The 14,838-nt window shown below is 41.7% G+C and overlaps 1 protein-coding gene across 2 annotated transcripts in view; it reads right to left on the bottom strand.

The window, feature by feature from the left end:
- Positions 1-7,353: 7,353 nt before the first annotated feature.
- Positions 7,354-14,838, bottom strand: part of LOC308390548 (glutamate receptor ionotropic, NMDA 2C-like) — a 62,700-nt gene continuing 55,215 nt past the window's right edge. For both annotated transcript variants that reach the window (XM_080872673.1, XM_080872674.1), the window contains exons 14-16: positions 14,595-14,782; positions 12,677-12,909; positions 7,354-10,212 (exon numbers count right to left, since the gene is read on the bottom strand). In XM_080872673.1, coding sequence (XP_080728799.1) covers positions 8,653-10,212; positions 12,677-12,909; positions 14,595-14,782 — 1,981 coding nt within the window. In that variant the 3' untranslated portion in view covers positions 7,354-8,652. The remainder of the gene's footprint in view (positions 10,213-12,676; positions 12,910-14,594; positions 14,783-14,838) is intronic.

The following is a 14,838-nucleotide window of genomic DNA, read 5'->3' as shown; positions in this document are numbered from 1 at the left end:
ATTACTCCCCAAAAAACTCATTGAGAAACTGGTGTGCCTCAGGATTGGGGCTTCTGGTCTAATAGATACTGGTGACAGTTTGGGAGGGATGAAAAATCCAGCTAATCAATAAGAAGCTGAGGAAAATGCCGTGTGAGGTGCAAGACATGGTACCACACTCCCATTTTTCCACCATGTCTCCTAGAAAGTACTTATTTCTTATCTAGTACTCATTTGGGTTGGTAGGAAGTATAACTGTTGCTCAGATTATGTTTACAGGCAACAATTTTTTCTTCGTTTTTGCTCTTATGAGCAGTGGTAACAAGGAGTCTGGCGTTAATGGGGTTAATATAAACAGCAAAAGATTTTTACATCCTGCAAAGAAAGTGTGGGTGTGTTTTTAATATTGTAGCTTGAATTAAGGTTGTTACCTAAGAGATGTAGCCACTATGGAGTGAGCTTACATTTTAAAGCCTTGGTTAGCATTTTGGCTTCATAGTCTGATGTGTTCCCTTGTCTTTTTCATCATGCTTGTTGCTGTGGGTTTCATGTTTTCCTTATCATCCTGTTTTAATATTGATTATTATTAGCACCTACAGCTACAGCAGTGTCTGCATATACTCCGCCTGTCCCTCAGAGCAGCCATGTCTCTAACAATGCAAAACTTTAAGCTTTAAAACAGATTAAACTTGGAAATTACATTGAAGAAATCACTGCCCTCTGTAGTTGTGATGGAGGGGAAGTTTAGCTGCAGTAATGCTGGGCTGCTCCAGATCTAGCTATTCTAACATGGTTAGACTCACTATACAAGAGTCTGTCGTAGTCTGAAGAAAAAAGGACAAGCAGCCTACTTTGATTAAAAATGATTAAAGAGCAGAGAAAAAATGCATTTCAGTAGTTTGTTTAAACACTAGATAATTGATCTGTTAATTAGGTTGACACTGGTCTAATTCAGTTACATATCTCTGTGTTTAAAATTCCCTGACCAAAATTGATCTCAACTTAACAAACAGTAGAGTTACTTTTACACCAAAGCATTTATTGTCTATGATTGTACCAGCTGTTACAGAAAGTAGAAGCAAATATAAATTTTTAAAGCCAAAACGAAAATTGCACATCCAAACGTGCTCTGGCCTCCATCTGTATTGTTCTGCTTATTTGATTTCCTTCTCCCTCAAAACAGATTTGAATCACAGCCTCGGCCTTCCTGAATGGCCGAGCTCATTCCCCTCCCAAAGATGGGAGTGATTGTGGGGCATGAGCCTGAAGATTGCTGAAGTAATTAACGTTCCTGCCGGCTGGCAGATCCAATCGTCTCGTCTCGGATACAGCGGGAGCTGCTGCATGCCCGCACGTTCACGCACACAAGCACGCACAGACATGCACGTGGAGTCTCAAATTCAAAGTTTAATTGCATACTGTAGCACAATAAAATATGTCCTCATATGCACAGACAGCTGTCACACTCAGAATGCTGTACTGCTTTGATGATTTAGTTAATATGAAAGCGAAAGTCAAAACAACCAGAGCGTCTGTCATCTACAGCATGTTCTTGCATGTACGTATGCCAGTGAAATAGCAATGATGTTGTTTTTCAGTGCTTGTGTATCTCTCTTTAATTTTAATAAGGCCATCATTACAAAATTGTACTCCTTCACGCAGCTGTAATTTCACCCAAGATTTGAAGATGCTTGGGATCTTTTCACTGGAAGGTTTTCCACATTTCCTGGTTTTCCATATTGTCGTCCTGCAATTCAAATGATAATCCTTCCTCTGTCAGACACAGAGAAATAAATCTTTCCTTACCTCTCTTTGCTCTCCTGCACACTTCCCACCTGTTCTCATATCAGCTGTCCTAATATTTTTCTCTTATCCTTCTCCTCTTCTCTCCTCATTCCCTCCACCTCCCCTACCTTATTCTCTCCATCTCCTCGCCGAGCCACCTCATCTCGTGCCCTCCTCCTCGCTTTCTGTCTCTCCTCCTGTGACAATTCTCAGCCATCTCCTTTGCCATCTCTAGTTTCCCTCGACAATCTTTTTTCCTCCCCTCAACTCTTGCTCCAAATATTTTTCTTCTCTTCATTTCTACCCACACATTTTGTCCTCTCATCTCATCCCCTCTTCCTCTTTCCTTTTCCTTCTTCTCACCTATCAGGGAGGGCAAACCAGCCTTTTGTCTCAAGGTGACTCAGAGCATCTGGAGCTGTTGCCGCGACATGTGAAGCAATTTATTCGCAAGCGGGAGGTGTGAGGAGACCGGACTCCGGCTCTCTGGTGACTCCAGACGTTGTGGCCGTCGACCCTGTCAAGGTTGCTGCTTGTTTATATCCGTATATTTTTTAAAAAAGAAAAGCATATGCATAATTAAAAATTAACTGGGCTGCCAGATTCAGTTTGTGCTTCTTGGCATTAATTTTATTTAAAAAGAGGTCATAAACAAGCAGATTTACACACTGGATGAACGAGTCGAACATCCCAGTGTGAAGTGAGGTGTGTCAGTGCAAATGACAAGATGAATGGATGAATAATGTTTTACCTTCAAGGGTGGTCTTTATAGACTACTGTGTCCTGACATGAAAATTAAATCAGCAAGCTGTTAAAGGTGCCTAATTGTTCTTCATTTCTTCATGTGCTTCCCTCCCCTTTCATCCGTGTCTGGGATTGAGATGCCATATGTTTATGTGTGTCAGTATGTATTTATAGATGGAAAAAAATGATTTGAATGTGTAAATGTTGTGCAAGTACTTCATATTAAAAACATGTCAATGTGTTGGTCTCTGTGTGTGACGTCGGCAGCCTGTCCCAGGTGCTCCATTGATGTTTTCATATGCATGAGTCACATCTTTCATCATTTGGCAGGACAGGTCCTTCATCAGTACTGATGGAGCCTCTACACACATGTAATCAAGACACAGGCACACAGACACACACACACTGGAATACATCCAGGTTTCCAGGCATTTAGTCACCTCAAGGAATGCAAATGACTGTGCTTATTTTTTTTTTAATTCAAAGCACTCAAGTAAAACACTGAAATGATTTTCTGTACAGTGTCTCTCACAGTTATTGTGTGGCTATTACCATTATCTGCTAGCTGTGCCAGCCTTTTCATGCTGTGCAACAACAACAAAACAGAAGAGTCTGCAGCCGTTTTTGCTGTCCTTAGGCACAGTGGTTCATCGAGCAAGTGTCGCAGCCTGCACAGTTTGTGTATACAAAGACATATGACTTGTTAAAAAGAAGAGACTTGTTGGAATTAAAAATAATCAAATGACTGATCATCAACAAGTGTGACCATCTCTATGAAAGCTGTGGTTTTCACAGTGTTAACGCAATGACACAATCTTCGCGGCAGTGAAGGCCCCAGCATATACACCCTAAGATCAGACCATGCGATACTGGGCTACATCTGAGACTCTGCAGGCTTCAGTTAGTATGTTAAATGTTAAAATGAATAACAGTGCAGTTATAAAAAGACTAAAACCATATAGGTTTGTTTTCTTTTGTGAAGGATTTCCAGGAAAAATCTTAATCTGTTTAAAACATCCGCTTTATCCGAGACCGGGTCGCGGGGGCAGCAGCCTAAGCAAAGAAGATGGATGAAGATGTTTAAAACATTTTTTGGCCATAATGTGCATAGTTCAGCCGAAGTCCAGATCTCAGTCTGATTGAAATGCTATGCAGGACCTTTAGAAAAATGTCTATAAACAAATGTCTGAAAACCTCAATGAACTGTAAGAAGAGTGCGCTTATTGGTTATTGTTGCTAAAGGTGGTTCTGCAAATTACCTAATCATGGGATTACTTAGTTTTACTTCGACTGCAAAGAGTCCAGTGAAGATACACCAAAATCTTCATTTTGTCTTTTTAACCACTCAGAGGAGGCTTGCTTTTATGTTTCTGGCCATTGTCTTACTGAATAACACAAGTAAGGCTATGCTTCAAAGCATTTCCTTCAGGATTTTCTAGTAGACAGCAGAAATCATGATTCCATCAATTATAACAAGTCGTCCAGGTCCTGAAACAGCAAAGCAGCCCTAGACCACCACACCACCTCCACCACGTTTAACTGTTAGTATGATGTTCTTTTAATAAAATGCTGTGTTAATCTTATTTGGGCAAGTGTGGCATTCAGATCTTCAAATGTTGTTCCGGGTTCTTCTGTGACCTCTTGGATGTGGTGGGCTCTTGGAGCAATTTTGGTGGTCCAGTCAATTTTACGAAGGTTCACCCGTGTTTCTCGCTGTGACTTTTGATTTTTTTTTTTTAGATCCATACATGCTCCAAAGGGTGGCTGGCCTCTCCCTTAGAGATAGGGTGAGAAGTTCAGCCATCCGGGAGGGGCTCAGAGTAGAGCAGCTGCTGCTCCACATCGAAAGGAGCCAGCTGAGGTGGTTCGGGCGTCTGACAAGGATGCCTCCTGGGCGCCTCCTGGGTGAGGTGTTCCAGGCATGTCCCACCGGGAGGAGGCCCCGGGGCAGACCCAGGACACGCTGGAGAGATTATATCTCTCGGCTGGCCTGGGAACGCCTTGGTATTCCCCGGATAAGCTAGAGGAGGTGGCTGGGGAGAGGGAGGTCTGGGCCTCTTTGCTTAGGCTGCTGCCCCCGCGACCCAGCCTCGGATAAAGCGGATGAAGATGGATGGATGGATGGATGGATGGACATGCATAACAATCCATAGATCCATAGAGATCAGGACAATTTAAAATTCAGACTCAATGAAAAACAAAGTTTTGACAAAGAGTTTTTATGAGTCATCTTAAGGTTAGTTATTAGTTATATTCGTGCAATAGTTAAAACTTTTCACTAACAACTAAAAAATGTGAACTGTAATTTAACATATGGTAAATATAAAAACAATATGCAAGAGCTAAAGAATGGCAAAAAAAAAAAATGGTGCTGATGTGTTACAGTTACATAAATGTGGAGAGATCTGGTCACAGAGCCCCAGATGGCCTGATAGCATGTAGAGGGTGTTTACTGATGGCTGGGATGAATTACTTTCCCCACAGCAGAATGGAGAAGCTCTTCCAGATGTTAATGTGTAACAAAGAAGTGAAACGTGCAGTTCTTAAAACCTCCATCTGAAGAAGGTTATTTTAGATTATGCTATATTTAGATTATGTTTTTATTAGCACAAGTACATCATTCTCCACTGTATACATTGCTGCTTCATAGATTACAAGTTCAAATTCAGAAGCATCCATTTTTTCCTTCTCACCAACAAAAGAAAATGACATAGATGCTTTATGATATAGAGATGGGCATCTCTTCTAACTATACTTTCCTTTTGCACAACAATGCTATCAGATAGTTGTACCCAAAAAGATAAAATCCACCTTCACCAGTTCAAATCCAGGCTTTTTATCTTGGGCCAAAAAGCATGTCTTAATTACATAATTACCAAAGCCCGCTGAGCCTCTTTCTGATCTTCTAGGATGAAAAGCAGTCCAATTACCTCAAATGCTAAAAATATGGGATCAGCAGCAGAGAAGAGGATTAAATCAATATTATGGTCCAATCTAAGGCAATGCTCCAATAACAAAGAAGAAAGTAATGGAAAAATCATAGTGCTCAATGTTTTTGCTCCCGAACATTACTCATCTGGCTTCCTCAATGGAGTCTTATCTCGTTATGACAACAGCATGGAGTAAAAGGTCACCTTGGACTGAGGTATGTTATCTTTGGTTGAATTTGCTTCAGGCAGGGGTTACTGGAGAGTTAACAGCGTGCCATGATCGCCACTCTGTCAGGTTTGGTAAACGCTGACAGAAATTATGTCAAAAGTTGAAAAGTTGACAGCAGATTAGAAGTGACAGAAGAACATCACTGCCAGTTGATGGTATCTTTTTTTCTGCCTTGTATTTGTGTCACCAGCTGACATGTGACCCAAACACCAAAAGGATATTCCTCCCGGATGCTGCAGCAGATGATTGACCTCCATATGACAAGATCAGCGAAGGAGGCTTTGATCTGTGACCAGATCCTCATCTTCGTCCGCTAGTCTGCCTTTCCTGTCCTTTCTAACTTGTATATTTTCTAAGTTCTTAGTTATCAGATATCACTGTTGTGCCATTGTTTGATATTTAAGTATGCTTAACTATATTTTCTACACATATGTGTTGATTTTTGATATGTGATCAGAGGTTTGGCAAATAGAGAAGTTAGTTCAAAAGTCGTGTATGTATTAACAGATGTGTATTTACAGAGAAGTCTGAATTAAGACACTGAACAGCAGGCACTTAGCTGTGCCTCATAATCTACCACAAAATCTCTGTAACATACACACAATGACATGTTTGTATATTTTCAACATGCAACAATTCTTTACAAAAACAGTACTCACCCCTCAGAACTTGATCTTTTGTCACAGCAAAGTCACTGATAACTCAGATCCGAGGTCCTGGTGACATAGTTACTCTGCTCTCTTATCTCCTTCCTCCTTTGATCACTATTACAGCGGTCACCAACCCCTGGGCCATGGACCGGTCCGTGAGTCGTTTGGTACCAGGCCGCGAGAGTTGAGGCTCAGGTGTGAAATTTATGGTTTTCAGGGTTTTTATCATTTTTTGGCGTTATTTCTTTTTTTATTGTTTTTATCGTTAACTCTGTTTCCCTGGATCTTTTCCCAGGTGTTATGAATAAATCTTCTCTTTTTTTTGTACTGGTACTGGTTTTATGTTGTTGCATTTATCTGCAACACCTTAAAGGCTGGTCTGTGAAAATATTGTCGGACATAAACTGGTCCGTGGTGCAAAAAAAGGTTGGAGACCGTTGCACTATTATATTACTTTACCTGCTAAACGTAATTTATAATGCCACTGTGCTGACGACATTTACTATAAACAAATTATTGCATCGTTGACGTCAACCGGTTCACGAGCGTTTTCTACAAATGACAGGAAGCTAAATCAAGAAGCACAAGTGATACATTTCCCAGCATTCCCGTCCACCATCAAAACTTTCCTGAGGCAATGCTTGTTTTAAATAATTGAGTGCAAAACGCTTGAATAAATATTTGATGCATAAAAAAAGGCTTTGGTTCACAGTCTGTCCACCTTAACATAATAGTGAACAATGTATTCTGTGTAACCTGAAGGATCCGTATGATATTCCTTTTGATTTGACCCCAGGGCTGAATAAGATTTGCGATACAGATGTGTAGCTAACCAAAATCTCTAAGGAATGTTTCCACCACCTTGTACTATGAAACTTTCTATGCTGTGATGAACTAAGGTCATGGAATCAAGTATCAGGCTACCCAGAGTACTGTAATATGGCTTTGTATTCTATTAGAATACAAATGTTCCTCAACAAAATAGGAGCAACAAAGAAGAAGTACACATGCATATTCTTTCAAAAAGGCTCTTTAATTGGTCTAAGTGATTAATTACAGGGTGAGGGAGCCAGGTAATATAGATACTAGAATAGCTTTCAATTACCTCATTTAAATTTGATCATTAAACAGTTAGAGGAGATGGGAAATAGGGACAATGAGGGAATATAAAAGAGTGGAAAAGAGGGAGTGATGAAAATCGTAATATAGGCAAACTGTAGAGTTAATACAGTAATAACAAATGTTTCAATAAATCAGCGACAGCTTTACAAAAAGAAAAACTCAGAATGTGCCAGAGGTGTATTTAGAAAAAGAGTGACTATAAATTCCTATCATATGTAGAATACATGAATATGACACTAACAGCCTCAATTAACACATTTCTCTATATTGATATAGTATTTAGGATATAGAATTGATTTAATGTCAGGCCCTGTGCGATGTTGTGCTGTACTGTAGCCTCACAGTGAGACACAGCGAGGAACGAGAGTCCATAGTTTAAGACACCTAGTGCTGGTCAATCCTGTCCTGTCGCTTTCACCAGTTTGCAGATTGTGTTCACATGGACTGCTTTCACATAGTCAATCCCTTGTCTGCCTCATCACTACATGAAGACGTGAAGATTTTAGCTCCAAAACATTATGAATATTTAATTAAGTTACCTGAAAATAACAGATGTCTCAAAATGATTATTACTTCAGTTTAGAAAACTGCTGCTGCTTTGTGTTTCTGGAATACAAGCATTTTAATACTGAATGTTTCATGTTGGAATAAAACTCTCCACGTCTGCTTTGCATCTCTCTTAAAATATCTTGCTACAATGGCTGCTTGTTTTTGGTGGTTGTGTTTAAAGATAGTCCATCTATTCGACACCCAAGACTAAATCCCAACCATCCACAATAAAATATACACAACACACACAGCATGAAAACTCTGGTTATAGTTTAACCATGCGCCAACACCATAGACTGCTGTAAATTTTGGTGCACATTGAAGCACAGAAAACACATAAGCGTTGTTCATAAGAAAGCAGCAAGTGGGTTTAACCTGCCAACGTCAGATTTCGGTAGCTTTCTTGAGGATATATTGGTAACAGTGCAGTCTTCTTTCTGTACTGATTATCGCGTCAGTTCAACATATCCGTAAAATCTGGCGAGCCAAAACTTTGTTCTTTACCACATAAAGTCACATCGAAAATCAACAGTTACTTCAAGTCACACACTTTACCCTTTTACGTTAATCTAACCAATAAACTCTCTCCACAGTGGTAATGTTTTAATGTCCTGTCAACTGTATAACCACAATTTTCACCTTTTGAGGTCCTAGAGGTGTCCAATCAAACTTCAGATTCCAAGCTGGACACCCGTCGCCAGGGCCTAAGTACACAGGGGCTCCCCACAGGCTGCCCCCCTGCTCCCTGACCTACCTGAGCCTCTGATCCAGTCTGGGACCCCTGATAGACCCCGTAGGCTCCATACACACTGTCCTGGTACAACAGAGCCCGCTGCCCCCCACACCCCCCACCACCACAAGCCAACAGCTGGCAAACTGGGCTGGATCCTGGGTGATTGCTAGCAGTCTGGCTGTGGTGCTGCAAGTCCAGAGGACCATGGTAGAGGGGGAGTCCAGGGTATGAGTTCAGGTAATGTGCATACTGTCTGCTGAGCAAGCTGGTGGCTCTCCGTACCACGCCCCGCCCTATCCCAGTCCCATGTTGCACTGCTTCTCCATATGTTGGTAGGTGGGTTGAGTGCGAGTAGCGCAGCCGCTGGCCCTTACGCCCATTGGGCTTCCTTTGGTCCTCCCTTATATGGAGGTAGGCCTGGTTCCTCGGGAGGCACAGGTTGTTTCGAAGATGTGCAGGATTGTATGCCTTAGCAGGTGTAGTTTGAGTAAGAATACATGGGAAGAGGTCTGGAAGGGTTGAAGGTGATTGACTGGACAGGGAAGACTGGGATTCATCAAGCTGGTGGATCTGCTCGCTACCCCATGTTGCTTTGAGAAAAGAGGGGCGTCTGTGCCTGCGTCTGCCTCTCAGCACAAGGTCCTCCGGTGGCCAAGAGCCGTAGTTCTCTACACGCGGAGGCATCGTCTCCCCTGTGTAAATATTGTCAACGCTCGGGGACGACATGTGGTTGTCTTGGAGGTGGTTGACTTTAAGCTCACTCAGACACACAGGACTTTTGTCACTCTTTTCCTGCTCCCCGTGTATTCTCCTCTCCACATCCCCATCGTCAAACTGAAAACTCTTGGACCTCCTTTTCCGTCGGGAAAACCCCAGTTGAACATGCTGGTTTTGGGGTGAGGAGGCTGGGTGAGAGGTGTAGATGTCAGGTAGCTGGAGATCGGTGCAGGGAATGAAGGACGAGTGTGAGTGGGTGTCTACATAGAGTCTCCCGGTGGTTTGGTAGTGGTGTGGATGTTGATGAGGGAGTGGCTCTCCAACGGCCAAGTGGGGACTGCTGAGGCTGGAAACAGGAAGTGGTCTGTCATACAGACATGAAGTAGAGCGTGTTGGTAGTGTGTAGCGCAGTGGTGTGGGCCTGCTCATACCCCTCTGCTGTTTCAGAGAGGTTACAGCAGTCAGAGGTGGGGTTAGAGACTGCTGAGGAAGAGAGCAATGATTCTCTGTAATATAAGCAAACCCTGCTGGTACAGCTTCTGTGGCAACTTGTGGAACACGAACAGGCAAGCTGCCACCATGTCGACTCAGCTGTTCAATGGTCTTGGTGGCGTTGTCCAGGGAGCTCTCTACATTAGCGGTGGAGACCAAATCCTTTGCAGTTCGAAGCATCTTAAGCATATTTGCTTGCGCGTAATTGGAGGTCAAATCAGGTTTGGCCAAACCAGACGAACGCCCAGTATCCTCCACTCCATTGAAGCAACTGTAAATACCCTGAAAGATAAACGAGAGGGACAAAAAAAACAAATAAAGAATGAAGACAAGACGTGAGAAAAATTCTTTGCCCCCAAAGATCTTTTTAAGGACTACTTTGGCATTACCTTGAAATACTGTTTAGTTTCTTTTATATGTTTGTATTTCATCTGATCTAATGAGAAAGGCTGAGCTGCATTACAATACAATGTTGTGTGTTATAATAGACCACTGCTGGTTATAACTACAGTGAGAGTTGGTGAATCCTTATTTATAGCTGCTGTCTGTGTTTCTAATATTAGGAAGAAACAGTGAACATAGTGGTGGTTCAGGCAGGGTTCAAGAAGTCAATCTCTGCAACAGTCTTGGCCACATTACTGAAGCTGCTTTAGGCTACTCTCAGCTGTGGTGTGTCTGCAAGCAACTTTGCAACCCACCTCCATCTCAGCTTCTCCTCTTAATGATGTCAGTGATTCTGGCTGTAGCTGTGCATTGGATGTTAACCTGACATATGTTGGTTGCACATATCTGAGGGAAGCACAACAGGTTCAAATAATACTAGTCCTATTCTAGCTGGATATGTCTTTCACAGATTGAACCAACGGCACATATCCAGCCACAGCTTCATCTGTCACAGCAGGAAGAGAAGCTACCGTTCTGCTTACATCCAGATGTCTACTGTCTGTACTGCAATACTTCTCTCAATTACCACAGACAAGAATGACTCAAAAGACAAGAAAACAGAATTTAGGAATAAATCAAGAAATCACTGGTTAGCCACAAACTGTTTAACTTTGAATCGCCCTAGTGGGAACAATTTGACAGATGAGATTTCCCCCATCTTAAAGTGATGACCCACCTCTTATATACTAAACATCCCATTGGCATAAAAATAGATTTCATTAATATCTTATCTTGTCACCAAGGCAAGTGTTAGTCACCAGTAAATTATGCATTCTCCCCGAACCCAAGGAAAAACTGTTTAAGCTGAGAGGATTGGACCAATAGTGGCACATGGGGACACATGCCTAAAGTCCCTTACAGAACAAACTGTCTCTAACTCTAACAAACAAAGAGCCAAATCCCATGACTGTTCTCTGCTTACAGTTAGCTGAGACATCCTGAAAGAGCCAAATTTAATTTGGTCCTTGGGGCCGCCCCATATGGATTAATGATCAGATAGTCATTTAGCCGTTAATCTGATAAAACCCAGATCCAGGCACAATGGTATGATTACACAGTAGAGGAGGCTGGAGTCCATAGACATTTTCCTGGCTGTAACTGAGGCCAGAGAATTTTGCCTCAATAACCACATTCCAAAACAACTGCATCAACAAACTGGGTAGTGATTTAGGCTAATTGAACATTAGGCAATCAAAGTTAAATGCTGAGTAAACATCAGAATTAGAGCTGCTTTTCATCCTTTTTTGTCTCTCCCCTCCCCTCTCATTCTTAATAAGAATACTGTACCATTTTAGCTAACATTATAACAAGGCCTTTCAATAACGCAATGTAATTGCATGCAAATACACAGCCATTTGCATTAATTTATCATCACATAAAAGCCACTTCGTGTAAAACAACATGTTAAATGAAGAAAAAACCAACCAACCACTTAGAGCCAAAATAATATACCAGCCAGTCTTTCAATCTCTCCAGCAAGCTGTTATACAACTAATCAAATTACAGGGGCCAATCAGTCACTTAACTAAATGATCAATGCAAAAATCAGCGAGGCAATTTCTCAATCCCCCTTCTGTAAATCATGCAATCAGTTATCAAACCAACCGAGGATGCATAAACAACCCAGCTCTCTCACAAAAACAACTTAATCAACTGACAAGAGGCAACCTGATAGCTGAGAGGTTAGAGCACATAACAGCCATCCATCCATTTTCTTCATCGCTTATCCAGCCAGGGTCAGAGTGAGGCTGGAGCCAATCCCAGCTGACACTGGCTAAGAGGCGGGATATACTCCGGATAGGTCACCTGTCCATCTCAGGGCTAACACAGAGATAGACAGGTGTTCGAGCTAACATCAACACATACGGCCAATTAACCTGAGGCAGGAAGCCTAAGCACCCAGAAAAAAGCCAGGTGGGCACAGGGAAATCATTCAAAGTCCACAAATAAAGGCCCCAGCCAACCAGCAGGTCAGAACCCAGCGTTAACCTCTGTACCAAAGAGCCATATCAACTGTTAAAAAAGAAGATTTAATCCAATATATGTAATATATTCATTATATATATTAAAATCAATATGTATGTCTAAATCTTTTTTGCATTTTCTGTGTCCTCACTGGACCACAGTGCAACCCTGGAACATACCAGATGTGCACAAATGCCATCAGCAGTGATCCCATCCCAATTCCCGCTTGATTTTTGCTGCCTGCTTTCTTTCTATCCTGCCTGTTTTTGTTGCTCCTATTTCCACGAAGGCAATAAATAAAACAACAAAAATCAGTGAACAAACTTGCAAATCTCACCCTGCTGATGGCCAACAGGAAGTCGAGTTTGTGAGACTTGTGAAGGGAGTGTCTTAGTTTCCAGTAAAGCAGGTGTTCCCAGGCAAAGACCAGCAAGCTGAGGCCCATAGCCACCAGTAGCATGTAGAATACACCTGCCATGTTGTCGATGTCCAACTTGCTGCTCATTACTTCGTTCTTCTCATTCTGGCAGATGCCTGACAACCAAACTGTCTCTAAGCGCTCGGTGTCTCCTAAAAGGGATGAAGGTTTATGGGAGTTAGTCAGAGACATGGCAGCTTTATAGTAACCTGAAGATAACCATTTCCATAATGAACATGTCATATGTTTTAGAGGTTTTTTACACTGTAGTTGGACAGAGCTAACTTCAGGCAACTCTGAGATCCATAGTGTGAATGCTTGTTGTAAACAAAGCAAACAATTATTCTGGATAGATGAAGTTTTTAAGGTGATTTAAGTTTTTGGAGTAGAGCAAAGTTTTTGTTTTGTTTTGTTTTGCTTTAGAAAACAAAATATTCAAATGTCATAGGTTTCAATTTCTCATAATAAACCTATGATAATTATTATTCAGTTTGCATGACTCATTCTGTATTGCGGCCTAGGAATCGTAACAATTGGGGGCTCGTCCAATATTCCCACCTTTAATTTTGGGAAAATGTGAGTAAATATAGTCTAGTTGTTGGTTTAGTGGACTGTATGATTTGCACTTGTCTTTCCACTTTCCCTGGCCACATTAATGGCCCAGTCACAGGGCAAAGGGTTATTAAATGTTGATGATTTCCTTCTATTAAATTAACCCTACATATTGGGGAGAAATGTGCTCAGATTGGAGTGTGTTTAATTTGGTTTATTGTTCTTTTTGCACACACATCATATGCCACACACTTGCCAGCTCATCCATGCACTGCTTCACAGCACTGATATGAATTTACACTCATCATGATTATTATTAAGTTTAATTAACCTGTGGTAATCCTTATTCATTTGGTGGTGCAACTTCATTCTTTGTTGCCTATGAGCTGACCATATATATAGTGGAGATCTGTGTGGCTGGAACACAGGTATGTCTAACTGAAGTGAATATTTCCATCTGTGGAGATACTGTATAGCCTTAATGTGAATATGTGAATTATAAAGGGAGATATTAAGTGCATATTATACTGTATATTTAGGTAATTATTAATGTTTTTTAAAATTCAACAAAGTTTTGGACCAAAACCCAAAGATATGTATGCATAAGGTGTACACAAAAGCTTTATACATATGCATATTTTGTCTTCTTTGTTTTTCTGGTCATGTTAATGCATTCCCATGTTCCAATACAGCACCCTTTATATCAGAGAACGTAAGGTCCCTGAACATATCTCCATTAAATATCATTACCACAAAAGCCACCCCTCTAGGCCTCTGAACAGGTGGCCACCTCTTGAGCTGAGCTCTCCCCAGCGGCCCATTTTATCACCCAGTTACCGTATGTTGACCATAAACACACTGTTAGTTACATCATCACGGAAAACTCGGAGTGAGTGTGAGTGTGTGCGTATGCGGGGAGGGTGCTCTTAAGCTCTCAGAGGAGGGAGGATATTAACTCCACACCAGCGGCAGCCACCATGGTGAATGTGTTTGTGTGTATGTGTAGGTAGGACGTGTATATATATATGTGTGTGTGAGTGTGTCACAGAGATAATCATATCCCTAACATTTCCTGCTGTTCTGCAGGATATTAACTCTTCCCTGTAAGCCCACTTCCCTGCTGATACAGCACACACTGAACTGGACTGACTCCAGATACATGGTGCACATACAGTGTGCCACAGAGACAGAAATAAACACAGACGTTTACAGTTGAGGAAAATCTAAAAGTGTGTGCAGGTACGAGATGTACTTTTGAAAATGAAAGATTTGGATCTGTGCCTACCATCTCCAAGGAACTGCAACAGTGCTAGATCAATAGGTCGTTTCCAGCGTGAGTCTTTCTCCAGAGCGATGCCATACCCCGTGGTGGCAAACACTTTCCCACTGCCGATGGTCACCAGTTTGCAGCCCTCATCCTTCCCGGCCATGTAGTTTAAAACAGCAGCATCATAAATGAAGGCGTCCAGCTTCCTGCATGCAAATGGAGTATCTTAAGTGTAGTGGCTGTTTGATGTTTTTATATATAC

This window comes from Rhamphochromis sp. 'chilingali', assembly GCF_963969265.1.
Source record: "Rhamphochromis sp. 'chilingali' genome assembly, chromosome: 22".
In the NCBI taxonomy this organism is placed as follows: Eukaryota; Metazoa; Chordata; class Actinopteri; order Cichliformes; family Cichlidae; genus Rhamphochromis; species Rhamphochromis sp. 'chilingali'.
The sequence above is the reverse complement of the archived record's forward strand: the minus strand, read 5'-3'. Positions and strand labels throughout refer to the sequence as shown.